Source organism: Eleutherodactylus coqui, chromosome 9 (genome assembly GCF_035609145.1).
Source record: "Eleutherodactylus coqui strain aEleCoq1 chromosome 9, aEleCoq1.hap1, whole genome shotgun sequence".
NCBI classification, from domain to species: domain Eukaryota; kingdom Metazoa; phylum Chordata; class Amphibia; order Anura; family Eleutherodactylidae; genus Eleutherodactylus; species Eleutherodactylus coqui.
Window position 1 is genome coordinate 43,379,808 of NC_089845.1, and position 18,920 is coordinate 43,398,727.

Consider the following 18,920-nt stretch of genomic DNA (forward strand, 5'->3'; position numbering starts at 1 on the left):
ACGGTAGTGCCTGTGTCCTGAGAGGGGGGTTGGATCTCAGTGGCAGGTTGGGGCACAGGGGGAGAGGCAGCGGTGCAAACCGGAGACGGTGAACGGCCTTCGTCCCACCTTGTGGGGTGGTTGGCCATCATATGTCTGCGCATGCTGGTGGTGGTGAGGCTGGTGGTGGTGGCTCCCCGGCTGATCTTGGCGCGACAAAGGTTGCACACCACTGTTCGTCGGTCGTCTGCACTCTCAGTGAAAAACTGCCAGACCTTTGAGCACCTCGGCCTCTGCAGGGTGGCATGGCGAGAGGGGGTGCTTTGGGAAACAGTTGGTGGATTATTCGGTCTGGCGCCGCCTCTACCCCTGGCCACCGCACTGCCTCTTCCAACCTGCCCTGCTGCTGCACTTGCCTCCCCCTCTGAAGACCTGTCCTCAGTAGGCGTAGCAAACCAGGTGGGGTCAGTCACCTCATCGTCCTGCTGCTCTTCCTCCGAATCCTCTGTGCGCTCCTCCCTCGGACTTACTCCAATTACTACTACCTGAGTGATAGACAACTGTCTCATCGTCATCGTCCTCCTCACCCACTGAAAGCTCTTGAGACAGTTGCCGGAAGTCTCCAGCCTCATCCCCGGACCCCGGGAACTTTCCAAAGGTTGGGCATCGGTCACGACAAACTCCTCCAGTGGGAGAGGATTCGGAACCATTGCTGCCCATTCTGGGCAGGGGCCCGAGAACAGTTCCTGGGAGTCTGCCTGCTCCTCAGAATGTGTCATTGTAATGGAGTGAGGAGGCTGGGAGGAAGGAGGAGCAGCAGCCAGAGGATTCAGAGTTGCAGCAGTGGACGGCGCAGAATTCTGGGTGGTCGATAGATTGCTGGATGCACTTTCTGCCATCCACGACAGGACCTGCTCACACTGCTCATTTTCTAATAAAGGTCTACCGTGTGGACCCATTAATTGTGAGATGAATGTGGGGACGCCAGAAACGTGCCTCTCTCCTAATCCCGCAGCAGTCGGCTGCGATACACCTGGATCAGGAGCTCGGCCTGTGCCCACACCCTGACTTGGACCTCCGCGTCCTCGCCCGCGTCCACATCCTCTAGGCCTACCCCTACCCCTCAGCATACTGTATTACCAGTAGTGCAGAAACAGAACGCTGTAATTAAATGTGACGCTTATTGGCCTGTGGTTGGAGGCTGACTTCCCTTACGGAACGCACAGCAGATCCAGGAAACAATTTTGCGCAAGCCTGCTGTAACGCTTAGCTGCGTATTAATTAGGACTACTACCCCCAGCAGATAGATACTGTAGGCAGCGTATAATATTATGTATACTGTTTCCCTCTGGCGGGATGACGGCGCTGATGTAACAGAGACAGCAGATCCAGGAAACAATTTTGCGCAAGCCTGCTGTAACGCTTAGCTGTGTATTAATTAGGACTACTTCCCCCAGCAGATAGATACTGTAGGCAGCGTATAATATTATGTATACTGTTTCCCTCTGGCGGGATCACGGCGCTGATGTAACAGAGACAGCAGATCCAGGAAACAATTTTGCGCAAGCCTGCTGTAACGCTTAGCTGCGTATTAATTAGGACTACTACCCCCAGCAGATAGATACTGTAGGCAGCGTATAATATTATGTATACTATTTCCCTCTGGCGGGATGACGGCGCTGATGTAACAGAGACAGCAGATCCAGGAAAAAATTTTGCGCAAGCCTGCTGTAACGCTTAGCTGCGTATTAATTAGGACTACTACCCCAAGCAGACACGCAGTAAACTGAAGACGGTCACAGGCAGCCCAAATATAGTATTTTTCCCCAATTTTTTGGAAAAAGCCCACTGCCTATATAGCCTGAATATCTCTTTCCCTGCCTCACCAGTACTGGCCCTATACTCTGTACAATGACTGCAGACTGAGGACGCAATGCTCTGCACGGCCGATATACAAAAAAAAAAAAAATGTGCAACACTGCAAAAAGCAGCCTCAACAGTACTGCACACGGTCAGACGTGGCCCTAAGAAGGACCGTTGGGGTTCTTGAAGCCTAAAATCACTCCTAACGCTCTCCCTATAGCAGCTCCGGTATCAGCAGCACTTTCCCTGATCTCTGTCAGAATGCATCTGTGGCGAGCCGCGGGAGGGGCCGATTTATATACTCGGGTGACACCTGATCTCGCCAGCCACTCACTGCAGGGGGGTGGTATGGGGCTTGAACGTTGCAGGGGGAAGTTGTAATGCCTTCCCTGTCTTTCTATTGGCCAGAAAAGCGCGCTAACGTCTCAGAGATGAAAGTGAAAGTAACTCGAACATGGTGTGGTGCTCGCCTCTAGTAACGAGCATCTCGAACACGCTAATACTCGAACGAGTACGTTCGCTCATCTCTAATGATAAACAAACACCTCGGTTCTCTATGGAATCGGCGGATGTGGAAGAGCCCATAAAATTGGGATCTAGGAGAGAGGACAGGGTCTTGTTTGTTGGACGTTGTTTTCTGTGTGGTCGAACAGTACACTTTATCCAGACTTGTCCATGTCACGGATCTCGGTTGGAAATAGTAGGTGGCCTGGAGATTGGAGGGAAGTTTTCCCTAGGCCCACAGATTGCCTGGATATTATCCTCCAGGCTGGAACCTCCCGATGAGACTTTTTCTGCTAATGGAAATTTTTTAGTTACTGTGTTCTTGGAATGTGGAGCTGATGTTACCACAATTCATCGGGAAGGGGTTAAAATGCATGGGTTTAGTGGCGAGAGCACAGGAGCACCCAATTCCAGTGTTCGCTATTGACACTGCTCTCTCGTCACAGAAATTTCTGGAATATTTTGTCTTGGATGTGTGCCTTAAAGTTGATTTGTTTCACACCAAGACTATTGTGTTGTATGTCATGGATTCCCTCCCGGAACAAGTGGTGCTATGCTTGCCTTGGTTGTGATTGCATTACCCAGTGGTGGATTTGGAAAAGAGGGATATTATTAAATGGAATCCTTCTTGTAGTCAGGACTGTAGGTCCGTAAAGGTGTCTGTGGTTCAGGTGGTTGAAACTGACTTTGTACAGGAGTTTTCTGAGGAGGGAATGGACAGGTTACTTACCACCCCATAGAGAAGCAGATTGTTCTATTGAGGTTATCCCAGGCTGTAAATTGCTGTATGTATCATCTAATGGTTCCTGAAAGACAGTCTCTTAAGGATTATATCCAGGACAGTCTGAAAAGGGGCATAGTCATCCTTCTCCCTCTCCATTGACTTTTGTTTTTTTCTTTATGAAGAAAAAGGATGGGGGTTGTGGCCTTGTTTGGATTTCAGTGAGTTAAATAAAATGTATTCACGGATCTCAGCAACATCATGTACAGTAGCACAGAGTCTTACTGCTCTTACAGCAAAGACACCCTGTCTGTGATGATGGTGAAACCTTTTTTTCTTTAGTCATAGAGGATGCCACTTTGCTATCATTACAGTTCTAACTGGGACCTATTTTCTAATGTCATGGCAGTACAGTACATGGTACAGCATGTGACCACTAAGACCACTGAATGACTGCAGCGGTCACATGCTTTTTCTCCCTCTTTTATTTCCACCTATAGGAGCTCCAGATATTAATTTTCCTTCTAAATATGATCATTCATGTTTAGATACAGTGGCTGAGTTCCACATATAGTAGCATAGCTCTAAATGATACAGTCACCATATAAGGGTCATATATATTGTAAGACTGCCCTAGGCATACTCTGGGTTATATAAACATAATTCTAATTGCCAAAGGCAAAAAATACCCATAGCTAATATCCCCTAAAATATAAATGCTTTATTATTCAAAAATAGACAAGGACAACATCAAAATAATGACCAACAATCATCAATCGGTATCGTGTGTGTAATTGTGCATAGACACACTTTAACATAGACCTTGATGGCCAACTTCCAAAAGCCTATAAAGAAATTAGTAGGTCAGCAATCCTATTAAAAGTCTAACCTTTAGCCAACCCGACATGTTTAGCCTTACAGCGTCCTCAGGGTGAACAACAACCATGGCTATAGCATTTATATTTTAGGAGACATTACCTATGGATATTTTTTGCCTTGGCAATTAGAACCATATAAGGGTCAGACACAAGTTCTATACAGTGATAGTGATTACAGTGCAGTTAGTTGCAGAAATCACATGTGGTGTCTTCCCTGATAACAGTCATTCACTTTTCCTTTCCTTCTCTTTCTAAGCCCAGACCACCATGATGGTTTCTTCCAGCCATGCCTCATCTCTGTATACTCTCTCCATCCTGCTGCTACCCTCAAGTCCTCTCTCAGTTCCTCCTCATAGTAGTAGTGCCCCCTTTTTGCCCCAAAACGTAGTAGTGCCCCTGCACAGTGATAATTACCCAATAGTGCCCACCACAAGAAATAATGCCTCATTTATACTCCAAATAGTAATAATTCCCCTTCGTGACAGCTTTCAAGGTAATAATATCCACTTCATGTCTCTGAAAAGTAATAACCCCTCTGTGCTCAAATAATGCCCCCACAAAGTAATGGAATTCCATCCTTGTCTCATAAAGGGGTTGTGTGAGTTGTACAAAAATTTGACAAGAAAAATGTTAAAAAATAACAAAATCAGCTATACTCGCCATTATAGTTTCCAACCAACCCAGCGCAATCACTCCTGTCTCTCTTATCGGCCTTTGCTTACATGTTGCAGTAATGATGTGCTGAGCATGCAGATACAGTTGAAAGCAGCACTTTCCAATCTGGCTTATTTGGGCTTGCACTTCCTTCGATTATGATCATTACACCACTGATATTAACATTTTAACTCCTCCCTCTGTTACCTCTCCAGTTTTATTACTTAGACCCAGATCCAACTTTCTAGCCATATTTATCCTCCAAAGCTAACAAAAAAGTTGGCCTAGTTTTCCAAGAACCCAACACCAATTCCTACACCAATTCCCTGACACTCTTTCTGCCTCTACTTCCATCTGATACCTAGACAGCTGCCTCATCATCCTGAACCTGCATGCTCTCATCCCCACTCCCATCTGCCCCAGTGAATGCCTGCTTAGTGAGCAGCAAACTCCTCTCTGGTGCCGACAGTTGTTATTTGGATCCAGAATATAGGCTTCTCGATGGCCGATTCTCACAAACCTTGCATAGTAGTATGCTCCCAAGAAAGGTTGTTCAAGGAAAACATACATGGCATTAAATGTACACTTGCATTTTTGGAGTTCGTTACAACTAATGGGGATGTTCAGTGAACAAAGAACAATTTCTTTTAAATTCCCTCAAACTAAAATTAAGTAAAGAAATATATGTATCAGCGCCTTGTCATCAAGTAGGTGCAGGTGGAAACAATGAGTAATGGCAAGTACTCACCTGGTGCTCAGTGGAATTCTCAGGATCGACAATCCACGGGCACCTGATGTCCACGATAGCCTTTTCAATCACCTTGGGTTCTTGATCCAGATGTCTGGAGATCCGTCATCGGGATGCAGCCCAACCCGGGCCGTATAGTTAAAGTATAAGGTACAATCGATAAAAAATCCCCGCGCTCCGGAACCCGAAGGGATCAATGATAGACTCCTAATTTATTTTTATTTTTTTAATTACAGACTTAGGAGTCTATCATTGATCTCTTTGGGTTCCGGAGTGCGGGGATTTTTTAACGATTGTACCTTATACTCTATCTAAAATTACTAAGTAACAATCCCCACTTAACCCTTTCCAATCCAATTTGTATCCTGGTTTTTCTAGGTGGCTTACTCTTTTTCTGCCGTTACACAACAGCACTATATGCTGGCTAAAGCCAGTACTGCATGAGGTGACACGTTGGATAGGCTCCGACAGCAGAGAGGCTGGTAATATACAGTAAGAGAACCCGGACGGACGTCTTCCAACATGAGAGCTGTACAGCCTTAAATCGTAATGTCTTCAGAGATCAGACAGTGGATTGGAAAGGGTTAAAACTAGAGATGAGCGAACGTACTCGTCCGAGCTTGATACTCGTTCGAGTATTAGCGTGTTCGAGATGCTCGTTACTCGTAACGAGCACCACGCGATGTTCATGTTACTTTCACATTCATCTCTGAGACGTTAGCGCGCTTTTCTGGCCAATTGAAAGACAGGGAAGGCATTACAACTTCCCCCTGCGACGTTCAAGCCCTATACCACCCCCCTGCAGTGAGTGGCTGGCGAGATCAGGTGTCACCCGAGTATAAAAATCGGCCCCTCCCGCGGCTCGCCTCAGATGCGTTGTTTCATAGCTGAGGGACAGTGCCGTTGGTGCCGGAGCTGCTATAGGGAGAGTGTTAGGAGTTCGTGTAGGCTTCAAGAACCCCAACGGTCCTTCTTAGGGCCACATCTAACCGTGTGCAGCAGTGTGGAAGCTGCTTTTTGCAGTGTTGCACATTTTTTTTTTTTTGGTATATCGGCCGTGCAGAGCATTGCGCCCTGCAGTAATAGTCCAGGGACAGAAGTGTGGAGGCAGGGAGAGCATTAGGAGTTATTGTAGGCTTCAAGAACCCCAACGGTCCTTCTTAGGGCCACATCTAACCGTGTGCAGTAGTGTGGAGGCTGCTTTTTGCAGTGTTGCACTTTTTTTTTTTTTTTGGTATATCGGCCGTGCAGAGCATTGCGCCCTGCAGTAATAGTCCAGGGACAGAAGTGTGGAGGCAGGGACAGAAGACATATATTATTGATTGAATATACGCAGTGGTCCTTTTCAAAAAAATATTGGGCAAAAAATCTATTTGGCATGCCTGTCACTTTGCTCAGTGTTCTGGGTCTGTGTGTGCTGGGTGTAGTAGTTCTACAAATAAATACGCAGCCAGCTAAGTGTTACAGCAGGCGTGCGGCAAATTATTTCCTGGCGTTCTGTAAGCGAAGTCAGCCTCCAACCACAGGCCAATAAGCGGCACATTTAATTACAGCGTTCTGTTTCTGCACTACTGCTAATACACCATGCTGAGGGGTAGGCCTATAGGACGTGTACGCGGGCGAGGACGCGGAGGCCCAAGTCAGGTTTGGGCACAGGCCGAGCCAGTGCGGTGGCCAGGGGTAGAGGCAGGGCCAGACCGAATAATCCACCAACTGGTTCCCAAAGCGCCCCCTCGCGCCATGCCACCCTGCAGAGGTCAAGGTGCTCTACGGTGTGGCAGTTTTTCACAGAGACACCTGACGACCGACGAACAGTGGTGTGCAACCTTTGTCACGCCAAGATCAGCTGGGGAGGCACCACCACCAGCATGCGCAGGCATATGATGGCCAAGCACCCCACAAGGTGGGAGGATGCCCGTTCACCGCCTCCGGTTTGCACCGCTGCCTCTCCCCCTGTGCCCCAACCTGCCACTGAGATACAACCTCCCTCTCAGGACACAGGCACAACCGTCTCATGGCCTGCACCCACACCCTCACCTCCGCTGTCCTCGGCCCCATCCAGCAATGTCTCTCAGCGTAGCGTCCAGACGTCGCTAGCGCCACTGTTTGAGTGCAAGCGCAAGTACGATGCCACGCACCCGCACGCTCAAGCGTTAAGCGTGCACATTGCAAAATTGATCAGCCTAGAGATGCTGCCGTATAGGCTTGTGGAAAGCATGATGGCGGCGGCGGCCCCGCGCTACTCGGTTCCCAGTCGGCACTACTTTTCCCGATGTGCCGTCCCAGCCCTGCACGACCACGTCTCCCGCAACATTGTACGCGCACTCACCAACGCGGTTACTGCCAAGGTCCACTTAACAACAGACACGTGGACAAGCACAGGCGGGCAGGGCCACTATATCTCCCTAACGGCACATTGGGTGAATTTAGTGGAGGCTGGGACAGAGTCAGAGCCTGGGACCGCTCATGTCCTACCCACCCCCCGAATTGCGTGCCCCAGCTCGGTGGTGGTATCTGCGGGGGTGTATGCTTCCTCCACTAAACCACCCTCCTCCTCCTACGCAACCTCTGTCTCACAATCAAGATGTGTCAGCAGCAGCACGTCGCCAGCAGTCGGTGTCACGCGGCGTGGCAGCACAGCGGTGGGCAAGCGTCTGCAGGCCGTGCTGAAACTACTCAGCTTAGGAGAGAAGAGCCACACGGCCCACGAACTGCTGCAGGGTCTGACAGAGCAGACCGACCGCTGGCTTGCGCCGCTGAGCCTCCAACCGGGCATGGTCGTGTGTGACAACGGCCGTAACCTGGTGGCGGCTCTGCAGCTCGGCAGCCTCACGCACGTGCCATGCCTGGCCCATGTCTTTAATTTGGTGGTTCAGCGCTTTCTGAAAAGCTACCCCCACTTGTCATACCTGCTCGGAAAGGTGCGCCAGCTCTGCGCACATTTCCGCAAATCCCACACGCACGCTGCCACCCTGCGGACACTGCAACATCGGTTTAATCTGCCAGTGCACCGACTGCTGTGCGACGTGCCCACACAGTGGAACTCTACGCTCCACATGTTGGCCAGACTCTATGAGCAGCGTAGAGCTATAGTGGAATACCAACTCCAACATGGGCGGCGCAGTGGAAGTCAGCCTCCTCAATTATTTACAGAAGAGTGGGCCTGGTTGGCAGCCATCTGCCAGGTCCTTGGAAACTTTGAGGAGTCTACCCAGGTGGTGAGCGGCGATGCTGCAATCATTAGCGTCACCATTCCTCTGCTATGCCTCTTGAGAAGTTCCCTGCAAAGCATAAAGGCAGACGCTTTGGAATCAGAAACGGAGGCGGGAGAAGACAGTATGTCGCTGGATAGTCAGAGCAACCTGATGTCTATATCTCAGCGCGTTGAGGAGGAGGGGGAGGAGCATGAGGAGGAGGGGGAAGAGACAGCTTGGCCCACTGCTGAGGGGACAGATGCTGCTTGCCTGTCATCCTTTCAGCGTGTATGGCCAGAGGAGGAGGAGGGGGAGGAGCATGAGGAGGAGGGGGAAGAGACAGCTTGGCCCACTGCTGAGGGTACAGATGCAGCTTGCCTGTCATCCTTTCAGCGTGTATGGCCTGAGGAGGAGGAGGAGAATCCTGAAAGTGATCTTCCTAGTGAGGACAGCCATGTGTTGCGTACAGGTACCCTGGCATACATGGCTGACTTCATGTTAGGATGCCTTTCTCGTGACCCTCGCGTTGCACGCATTCTGGCCACTACGGATTACTGGGTGTACACACTGCTCGACCCACGGTATAAGGAGAGCCTTTCCACTCTCATTCCCGAAGAGGAAAGGGGTTCGAGAATGATGCTATACCACAGGGCGCTGGTGGACAAACTGATGGTAAACTTCCCATCCGACAGCGCTAGTGGACGAAGGCGCATTTCCGCGGCCCAGGTAGCAGGGGAGGCGCAGAGATCAGGCAGCATGTACAGCGCAGGCAGGGGAACATTCTCTAAGGCCTTTGACAGCTTTATGGCTCCCCACCAAGACTGTGTCACCGGTCCCCAGTCAAGGCTGATTTGGCGGGAGCACTGTAAAAGGATGGTGAGGGAGTACGTAGCCGATCGCACGACCGTCCTCCGTGACGCCTCTGCCCTCTACAACTACTGGGTGTCGAAGCTGGACACAAGGCCTGAACACACGCTGTATGCCCTGGAGGTGCTTGCTTGTCCTGCGGCTAGCGTCTTGTCAGAGAGTGTGTTTAGTGTGGCTGGGGGAATCATCACAGATAAGCGTACCCGTCTGTCAACCGACAGTGCCGACAGGCTTACACTCATCAAGATGAACAAAGCCTGGATTTCCCCAGACTTCTCTTCTCCACCAGCGGACAGCAGCGATACATAAACAATACGTAGGCTGCACCCGCGGATGGACGCATCGTTCTCTATCACCATCCAAAACGGGGACCTTTTTGCTTCATCAATCTGTGTATAATATTCATCCTCCTCCTCCTGCTCCTCCTCCTGAAACCTGACGTAATCACGCCGAATGTGCAATTTTTCTTAGGCCCACAAGGCTCAGTCATATAATTTTTCTAAACAATTTTTATACGTTTCAATGCTCATTAAAGCGTTGAAACTTTCACCTCAACCAATTTTTATTTTAACTGGGCTGCCTCCAGGCCTAGTTACCAATTAAGCCACATAAACCAAAGCGATTAATGGGTTTCACCTGCCCTCTCGGTTGGGCATGGGCAATTTTTCTCAGGTACATTAGTACTGTTGGTACACCAATTTTTGTGGGCCCTCGCCTACAGTGTAATCCAATTAATTTTTTGCCCACCTGCATTACAGCTGACGTAACATCAGCTGTGATGGGCAATGCAATGGGATATATTTATGTACCACCGGTGGGTTCCAGGGAGCCACCCATGCTGTGGGTCCACAGGGAGTTGTAAATGCGTCTGTGTCCACTTCTAAAGAACCCCAGTCTGACTGGGGCATGCAGTGTGGGCCGAAGCCCACCTGCATTAAACATGACATTATTACCTCAGCTGTGATGGGCAATGCAATGGGATATATTTATGTACCGCCGGTGGCTTCCTGGCACCCACCCATGCTGTGGGTCCACAGGGAGTTGTAAATGCATCTGTGTCCACTTCTAAAGAACCCCAGTCTGACTGGGGCATGCAGTGTGGGCCGAAGCCCACCTGCATTAAACATGACATTATTACCTCAGCTGTGATGGGCAATGCAGTGGGATATTTTTATGTACCGCCGGTGGGTTCCAGGGAGCCACCCATGCTGTGGGTCCACAGGGAGTTGTAAATGCATCTGTGTCCACTTCTAAAGAACCCCAGTCTGACTGGGGCATGCAGTGTGGGCCGAAGCCCACCTGCATTAAACATGACATTATTACCTCAGCTGTGATGGGCAATGCAATGGGATATATTTATGTACCGCCGGTGGGTTCCAGGGAGCCACCCATGCTGTGGGTGCACACGTAATTCCCATTGCGGAGTTGTACCTGCCTGTGACTATTTATAAAAAACCGCGGTCTGACTGGGGCATGCAGACACCTTGACAAAATGAATAGTGTGTGGCACATAGGTTCCCCATTGCTATGCCCACGTGTGCAGCTCCAGATGGAGGTGGCACAGGATTGGATTTCTCATTGCTTCTGTACAGCATTGTGGACTATCGCCCCGCCCCTTTTAAAGAGGGTCGCTGCCTAGCCGTGCCAACCCTCTGCAGTGTGTGCCTGCGGTTCCTCTGGCAGACGCACTTATAAATAGACATGAGTGTGGCGTGGCATGAGGGCAGCTGAAGGCTGCGCAGGGACAATTTGGTGTGCGCTGTGGACACTGGGTCGTGCAGGGGGGGTTGGGCAGCATGTAACCCAGGAGAAGTGGCAGCGGAGTGTCATGCAGGCAGTGATTGTGCTTTGTTGGAGGTAGTGTGGTGCTTAGCTAAGGTATCCATTGCTAATGAGGGCTTTTCAGAAGTAAAAGTTGTTTGGGGGGGGGCCCACTCTTGCCGCTATTGTGGCTTAATAGTGGGACCTGGGAACTTGAGATGCAGCCCAACATGTAGCCCCTCGCCTGCCCTATCCGTTGCTGTGTCGTTCCCATCACTTTCTTGAATTGCCCAGATTTTCACAAATGAAAACCTTAGCGACCATCGGCGATATACAAAAATGCTCGCGTCGCCCATTGACTTCAATGGGGTTCGTTACTCGAAACGAACCCTCGAGCATCGCGAAAAGTTCGTCTCGAGTAACGAGCACCCGAGCATTTTGGTGCTCGCTCATCTCTAGTTAAAACGCTCCACACTTTAGACCGCAGCACATTCACAAGCTCGCTCACTTGCATAGCTACATGTTTTAAATAGATCTTTATCACGTAGCTGCACTGGCTATTGCAAATTAGTCATCTGGTTGAAAATGACAAGGGATGGATGGAAACAGAGTCATGCTGCCAAGAGATGTTATAATACTTTTAAACATGAAATAACCTAATGAAAGACCTCAACTGGATTGCACGACGCCCTGTAGGACCTTCTTTTTCTGTGACTTGCAAAGACAGAATCACAATTGGAAAAGCAGGGGTCGAGAACAATCAGACAGCAAAGTACAGAACTAGAAGACAGGAGCAAATCAAAGTACCAGGTAGAGCATCAGAAACTGGCACACCGAAGACAAGATCAGAGAACAATCAGGGGTGATCTTAGTTGGGGCCTGCAGGTCAAGACATACAGTGCAATACCTTTTGGTCCCATAAATACCCAGAACAAAAGACCCAATGGGATTACATAATTTATGTGCTGCACTCTCTTTGTCCATGGCCTCGATTTGGGTCTGGGTACCCCATTTCACTAGAACTTTCATGAAAGGAAGTTTTGAAGGGGGGGGGGGGATTCTCTGAACAAAATTCCAGGTAAAGAAGTCAAAATTCTAAAGTCTCTGAAACATTAGAAATAAGGTTTTACCACCATAACTGAACACACTTTCAACTTCATAAATCCCTCGCTTTGATCGGGGCCATAGTAAGAGGTTGGGCAGGAAATGTGGATAGATATGGGTGCAGATACAAAATAAAATGTGGTGAACAACTACTGGCCTTTCTTGCTTCAGGGTGGGTGTTACAGGGTTGTAAACCAAGAGGAGGTCTGTTCATTGTCTCCAAACCCATTATATACACAACTCTAAGGTTTATTGTCATAATCATGTACTGTCCACAGCAGAGGCGTAACGTGAAGCTTCTGGGCCCCATTGCAAAATCTGTAACAGGGCCCCTAATTTTATGCTTTATTCATAGTCCTGGGCTCCCTATATGGAGAAGTGAGGCCTTATGGGCCTCCTAAGGCTCCTGAGCCGGGGTGCAACTGCATCCTATGCATCCCCTATAGTTACGCCCCTGGTCCACAGTTAGTTAGTTTTTAGAACGTTTTCGAAAACTGAAGTATTGATGACCTATTCTCAGGATCTGACACCCTGCAGTGGCGAACTGCTGATTTCCAATACTAGGTGGTTGACTTCCATGATCTGCTTTTGATGACTAAGGCTGTCTGTCCACGGGCGTTGCGGAAATCCGCCGCTGGGGAGCAGGAGTCTGCAGACGGATCTCTGCGGTAAGCCTATCTGAATTGCCGGCCCTCAAGCGGAGAATCGCTATGATTCTCCACTCATGGACAGGGAACTGCGCTTTCCATAGCAACGTTATAGAAAGCGTGCATTGCATTCTCTGTGGCCGGATTATCGCCGCGGGGAACGCAATTCAAAAACGCCCGTGGACAGGCAGCCTTAATCTGACAATAGGTCTTCTTCAATAGTCCAATCCTAGAAAACCCCTTTAATGAGTTTTATTTCACTTTCTCATATGTTCATTATGTTGTGTGTAATTACAAGTCCCGTTTCTCACCCAAGGCATATTCTTTCCTCACCTCAAATGCTCTGAGGATGATGTCTAAAAAATAAATAAAGTGAAGATTCACTTTAACGTTGCCTGCTAATTCATAAATTGTTAACTTAGCATGATAAAATAAAATGCAGGCCAAATAAAAAAACACACATAAAAATTAGGTCAGGATAGATTTCACGCTACCTAAGGCAAAAAATTAAAAACCATTAAAGATCGCACTTGTACATTTTTCATTATCTTGCTTAGTTTAAAATTGGAAAGAATTAAGTGATTTTCCAAGCAGAGTCAACAGTTTTATAAATTGACTGTTTATTCTTCTCTCCTGCAGAAGTGTAAAAAAAAAGCAAAAAACTGAAATAAACTATGAAATGATTATGCAACACATCTGAGATTACAGAAGAAACTATTAGATTAAATGTACCTGCTGACATGCTGAGTTTCAGACATCACTGACAGAGTTTCTATATTTTCATCAACAAGGCTTTAGGTGTAATAACCATATTCTCCATGGTGGATTGAATATAAAAGCAGGATCAGAATAATAATGTGTAAAAGACAAAAAAAAGGACAATGAGTTGTGTAAGGGGAAAAAGGAAATAGTGCATATTAGAGAGAGGAAAGTGCAGGGATGGACTGCATATACATCAAAATGCCACCCCTGAAGTCAGAGAAGGGTGGTGCTGCCAAAACAGTCTCACCTGAAATCATGAATGGTGCATGAGAGCCATTAGCCTGTTTAGAAATTAGATCACCACTCTCCTAAATATGTCAGCAGTCTGAGCATATCCAGTATATAGGGAGGGCACATGAGACAGTGGCCCAAAGGCCTCTACCACTTTGAAGATCTAAGGATCTCCAAAACTACCCTCCCTAAAAGCTTGTTTGGTATTCGGCTGAAAAGAGATCAAGAGGTGGCCACAAATGTGTGTAGTTTAATGAAACTAATGGCTCAGCTGCTTTCATAAGTCCCATTGACTTCTGTGAAGAGGCTTGTGCACATGCATGGCCACCTCTTTTATATGTGGCTGTGATGAGGGGGGAGTCAGGAGGTGCCCCAGATGCAGGATGGGAGCTGCCACCAACCTTTATCCAGCCCAGAGTCTGAGCATGTTCTTGAGTTTCAATGAGCCATTTGATTACAACAACGTCAAATATCATGAAAGTAGAGATGAGCGAGCACGCTCGGTAAAGGCAGATACTCGAGCGAGCATCGATACTCTTCGGGGGGAGCGGAGGGGAGCAGGGGGGAGAAAGAGAGATCTCTCTCTTTCCGCCCCACTCACCCCCGCTGCCCCCTCGCATTTGCTCGGACGAATATGCAGATACTCAAGAAGAGCAATGCTCGCTCAAGTAACTGCCTTTATCGAGCGTGCTCGCTCATCTCTACATGAAAGAGTTGATGATAAAGTCAATGCAGGAATGCAGAATGTTAATGTTTTTTCACTAATGTATTTAAAATATTGGTAGCCTGGTACATCTATATCTATCTATCTATCTATCTATCTATCTGCAAAAGTTTACAGGGCACCTAACTTTTCAGACAGCATATGCTCATTTATAAGCCTTTGTGTCTCATCCACCTTGCAATATACATTCATTAAAATTTTTTTGCTGCACCACTGAAAATCAAGACTGAGGCGGCGCCCCTCTGCAATCCACTGCTTGTTGTTAGACATTAGCTTCCATAGCAACACGGATGTTAGTGCAGTTTCTAAGTGGCTGTCTTGACAAGCTCAGCTTCCCTGCACTCACACAGCTCTCAGATCTGCAGTCAGTGTGTATACAACCTCTGCCTCTCCAGATGTTAGAATTACCTAACTTGCTCTCTGCAGTTTTCTTTATGTTATAGGCATTTATATGTGTCTCCTGTTTGCTGTGGGCAAAGCTACATAATTATTATTGGATTGATTTTTATTAGCTTCTTTGCTACGTCTGGTGTGTTTGCAAGGCCACAGCATATATAGAGCATATATAAAGATGCTGTGACCATACAAACTCATAAGACTTAGTAAAGTAGCTAATTAGGATCAGTCCAATAAGAATTATGCTGCTTTGCCACAGCAAATTGGAGATACATACACTATCCTACCAAAGGTATTTCAACACCCCTCAGTAGAATGGGTCATGTCTTATTTTTATGCCATGTGTCCTAAATCATGCTTCATTAGATGCAGACCCTTGGAGATGTCAGCCCTAGTTTTTTTTTGCTTTGTTTCACTTAATATTCCTCATTCCAAGAAGCTGTGAGTTTACAAATGGTATCATTGCCGGCTGTCACATTAGTGGACTATTAGTTTGTGACATTTCCAGGTCATCAGATCAACTGTGAATTATGTGATCACAAGATAGAGAAGAGAGGTATGTACCATGCCTAAACCAAGAACCGGACTAACCAAAATATTAACCAAAAGGGATAAACAACAGCTGGGAGGGATTGTCCACACAGCTTGAATTTCCACTATCCAAGAGCGCACTGAGAATCTGCAAGCGAGTGGAAACCAAGGCAGTGTCAGCATCGTACAATGGGAACTGCATGCTATTGTATATGCCACTACACACAAGCCATCCATCAAGAAGCCATCATGATTCTTGCCCAGGTGTCCAAATACTTTTGGTAAGATTGTGTATAATGCCTACATCATAAAGATAACTGCACACAACAGCTTAGGAGAGGCAGAGATTGTGCACACACTGGCTGCAGATCTGAGAGCATTGTGAGTGCAGAGAAGCTGAGCATGTGAAGAAAGCCCTTTTCCCACTGATAAGAAAACGTCTTAATGCCCCAGTTGCTAGGGAAACTAACAGTCTAACAACAAGCAGTGGATTGCAGAGGAGCTGCACTTCAACCTTGATTTTGAATTTTATAAAAAAAATAATAATAATGAACGAGTATTACGAGATTGATGAGACAGACACGGGCTATTAGATCAGAATGAGTTGTTTAAAAAGTTAACTTGTCACAAAAAGTTATCACAGTCAAGTTCGACTTTGCTACATGTGTGCTAAATACAAAATATTGTAAGTTACATTGCTCTGTTATTACATACAATTTAGACAACTGGAGAGAAGATAGTTGGGAAAGAAATGACTGCGGTCGTAGAGTTTACCAACCCATTGAAGAAGAAACTCCAGAATGTGACCTTACGTATGGCAGGACCAAGAATTATGGAAAACAAAACTCAGACTTATAAGTAAGTGGCGTATTCTTCATGCAATAGCACAAACGTTTGTGAAAGTAAACTGTTATATGAAGACCTTTCATAGTGATTAATGAGCCTCTTTTCACATGTTTTTAGTTCTGTCCCTCTTTCCATCTCAGGTTTATATCTCCTATGCAGAAAATTGCACAGGAATGAAAACCATGACGGGACCATAAGGCTTCGTGTGTGAAACGGAGACCATTTTGCTCTCTGTTTCACTAGGTTTGTATCTCTGTCAGTCTTTGTAGCTAGTTGGTAAAGTTCTGTGGCTGATACTTTTCTGTACAGCTAAAAAGGCTGAGGGGGATGTGATCCTGTTAAATACGGAAACTAAAGTGGTCTTTATCTTGCATATGAAAGCATATGGTTCTGTTCAGGTTTTCGGCCCTATGTAGTTTCCTGCATAGAAGACGGAAACCCAAGATGGAGAGAGAGGGGGAGCCAAAACATAATGTGGGAAGGGCCTTAAAATTCTGTGCACCACCTATTGCTGTTTAGATATAGAAAGGTTTTGCAAGCAGCACACGGGACTCTCTTATGTTAAAACTTACATCCTTAGATGCATCTTTATTGCGTCCATCTAAAAAGCAACATTTCGGCCCACCCCAGGCCTTTTTCAAGCGGGTACTTCAGGAGCTTCCCCATATGATATGGTATACTGGTGGTGCTGCTGGAGACCTCTAGCAGACCTCTTGCTGTTTAAATGTGGTGTAGCCCTAAGAACTGGTAACAGATCAAACATACAGTGTACTTTAAAACAGTCTCAATTTCAACTGTTGGGTCAGAAAACCATTTAAAAAACACCTGTCTTGAAGCTTGTGCACTTTAAGGAAGGTTATGTTATTTTAAGAATTAGACGAGCAGGACCTGCAGGTGCTCACTGCATAGTGTCCTTTGTGCACACTGTATGCTACTATCGCCATCTTCGTAAATGAAACTATGGAGTAAGGCATCACAGAAAAGAGCTCTTTAGCTGCTCGTCTCTGAAACGTGTTATTGAAAATTTGGTTGCATTAGTCTTCATCAGTTCAGCAAAATAATGTTTCTGCTTCTTTATTTTAGTAGTAGGATCCCCAAAATGAGTACCTTGGTTTAGAAAACACATTTTCATAGATCATACACTCACTGTAAACAAAATCTAGCATCTAGCAGGAGTTGTTGGAATTGAGTCAAACTGTGATTGTAACATTGATATACGTAAGTGATCACAATATCAGAGCAGAAGGATCATTTATTGCAGAAAATGAACACTTGAAAGGAGGCTCTAGTACCCTGTTGTACCGCCTCTAGTTTGGACACAAGATGTGATATGGGTGGGCATGGAGGTTCTAGTACCCTGTTGTACCGCCTCTAGTTTGGATACAAGATGTGATGCATGCGGGCATGGAGGCTCTAGTACCCTGTTGTACTGCCTCTAGCTTGGATACAAGATGTGATACGGGCAGGCATGGAGGCTCTAGTACCCTGTTGTACTGCCTCTAGCTTGGATACAAGATGTGATACGGGCAGGCATGGAGGCTCTAGTACCCTGTTGTACCGCCTTTAGTTTGGACACAAGATGTGATATGGGCAGGCATGGAGGTTCTAGTACCCTGTTGTACTGCCTCTAGCTTGAATACAAGATGTGATACGGGCAGGCATGGAGGCTCTAGTACCCTGTTGTACCGCCTCTAGCTTGGATACAAGATGTGATCCAGGCGGGCATGGAGGCTCTAGTACCCTGTTGTACCGCCTCTAGCTTGGATACAAGATGTGATACAGGCGGTCATGGAGGCTCTAGTATCCTGTTGTACTGCCTCTAGCTTGAATACAAGATGTGATACAGGCAGGCATGGAGGCTCTAGTACTCTGTTGTACCGCCTCTAGTTTGGTCACAAGATGTGATACAGGCAGGCATGGAGGCTCTAGTACCCTGTTGTACTGCCTCTAGCTTGGATACAAGATGTGATACGGGCAGGCATGGAGGCTCTAGTACCCTGTTGTACCGCCTTTAGTTTGGACACAAGATGTGATATGGGCAGGCATGGAGGTTCTAGTACCCTGTTGTACTGCCTCTAGCTTGGATACAAGATGTGATACAGGCAGGCATGGAGGCTCTAGTACTCTGTTGTACCGCCTCTAGTTTGGACACAAGATGTGATATGGGCAGGCATGGAGGTTCTAGTACCCTGTTGTACTGCCTCTAGCTTGGATACAAGATATGATACAGGCAGGCATGGAGGCTCTAGTACTCTGTTGTACCGCCTCTAGTTTGGTCACAAGATGTGATATGGGCAGGCATGGAGGTTCTAGTACCCTGTTGTACTGCCTCTAGCTTGGATACAAGATGTGATATGAGCAGACATGGAGGCTCTAGTACCCTGTTGTATCACCTCTAGCTTGGATACAAGATGTGATATGAGCAGGCATGGAGGCTCTAGTACCCTGTTGTACCGCCTCTAGCTTGGATACAAGATGTGATCCAGGCGGGCATGGAGGCTCTAGTACCC

The 18,920-nt window shown here is 47.2% G+C and overlaps 1 protein-coding gene across 1 annotated transcript in view; it reads left to right on the forward strand.

Moving 5' to 3' along the window:
* F13A1 (coagulation factor XIII A chain) overlaps positions 1 to 18,920 on the forward strand; it is a 202,642-nt gene that overhangs the window by 171,578 nt on the left and 12,144 nt on the right. Inside the window, exon 14 of the mRNA XM_066579300.1 lies at positions 16,286 to 16,422. Coding sequence (XP_066435397.1) covers positions 16,286 to 16,422 — 137 coding nt within the window. The remainder of the gene's footprint in view (positions 1 to 16,285; positions 16,423 to 18,920) is intronic.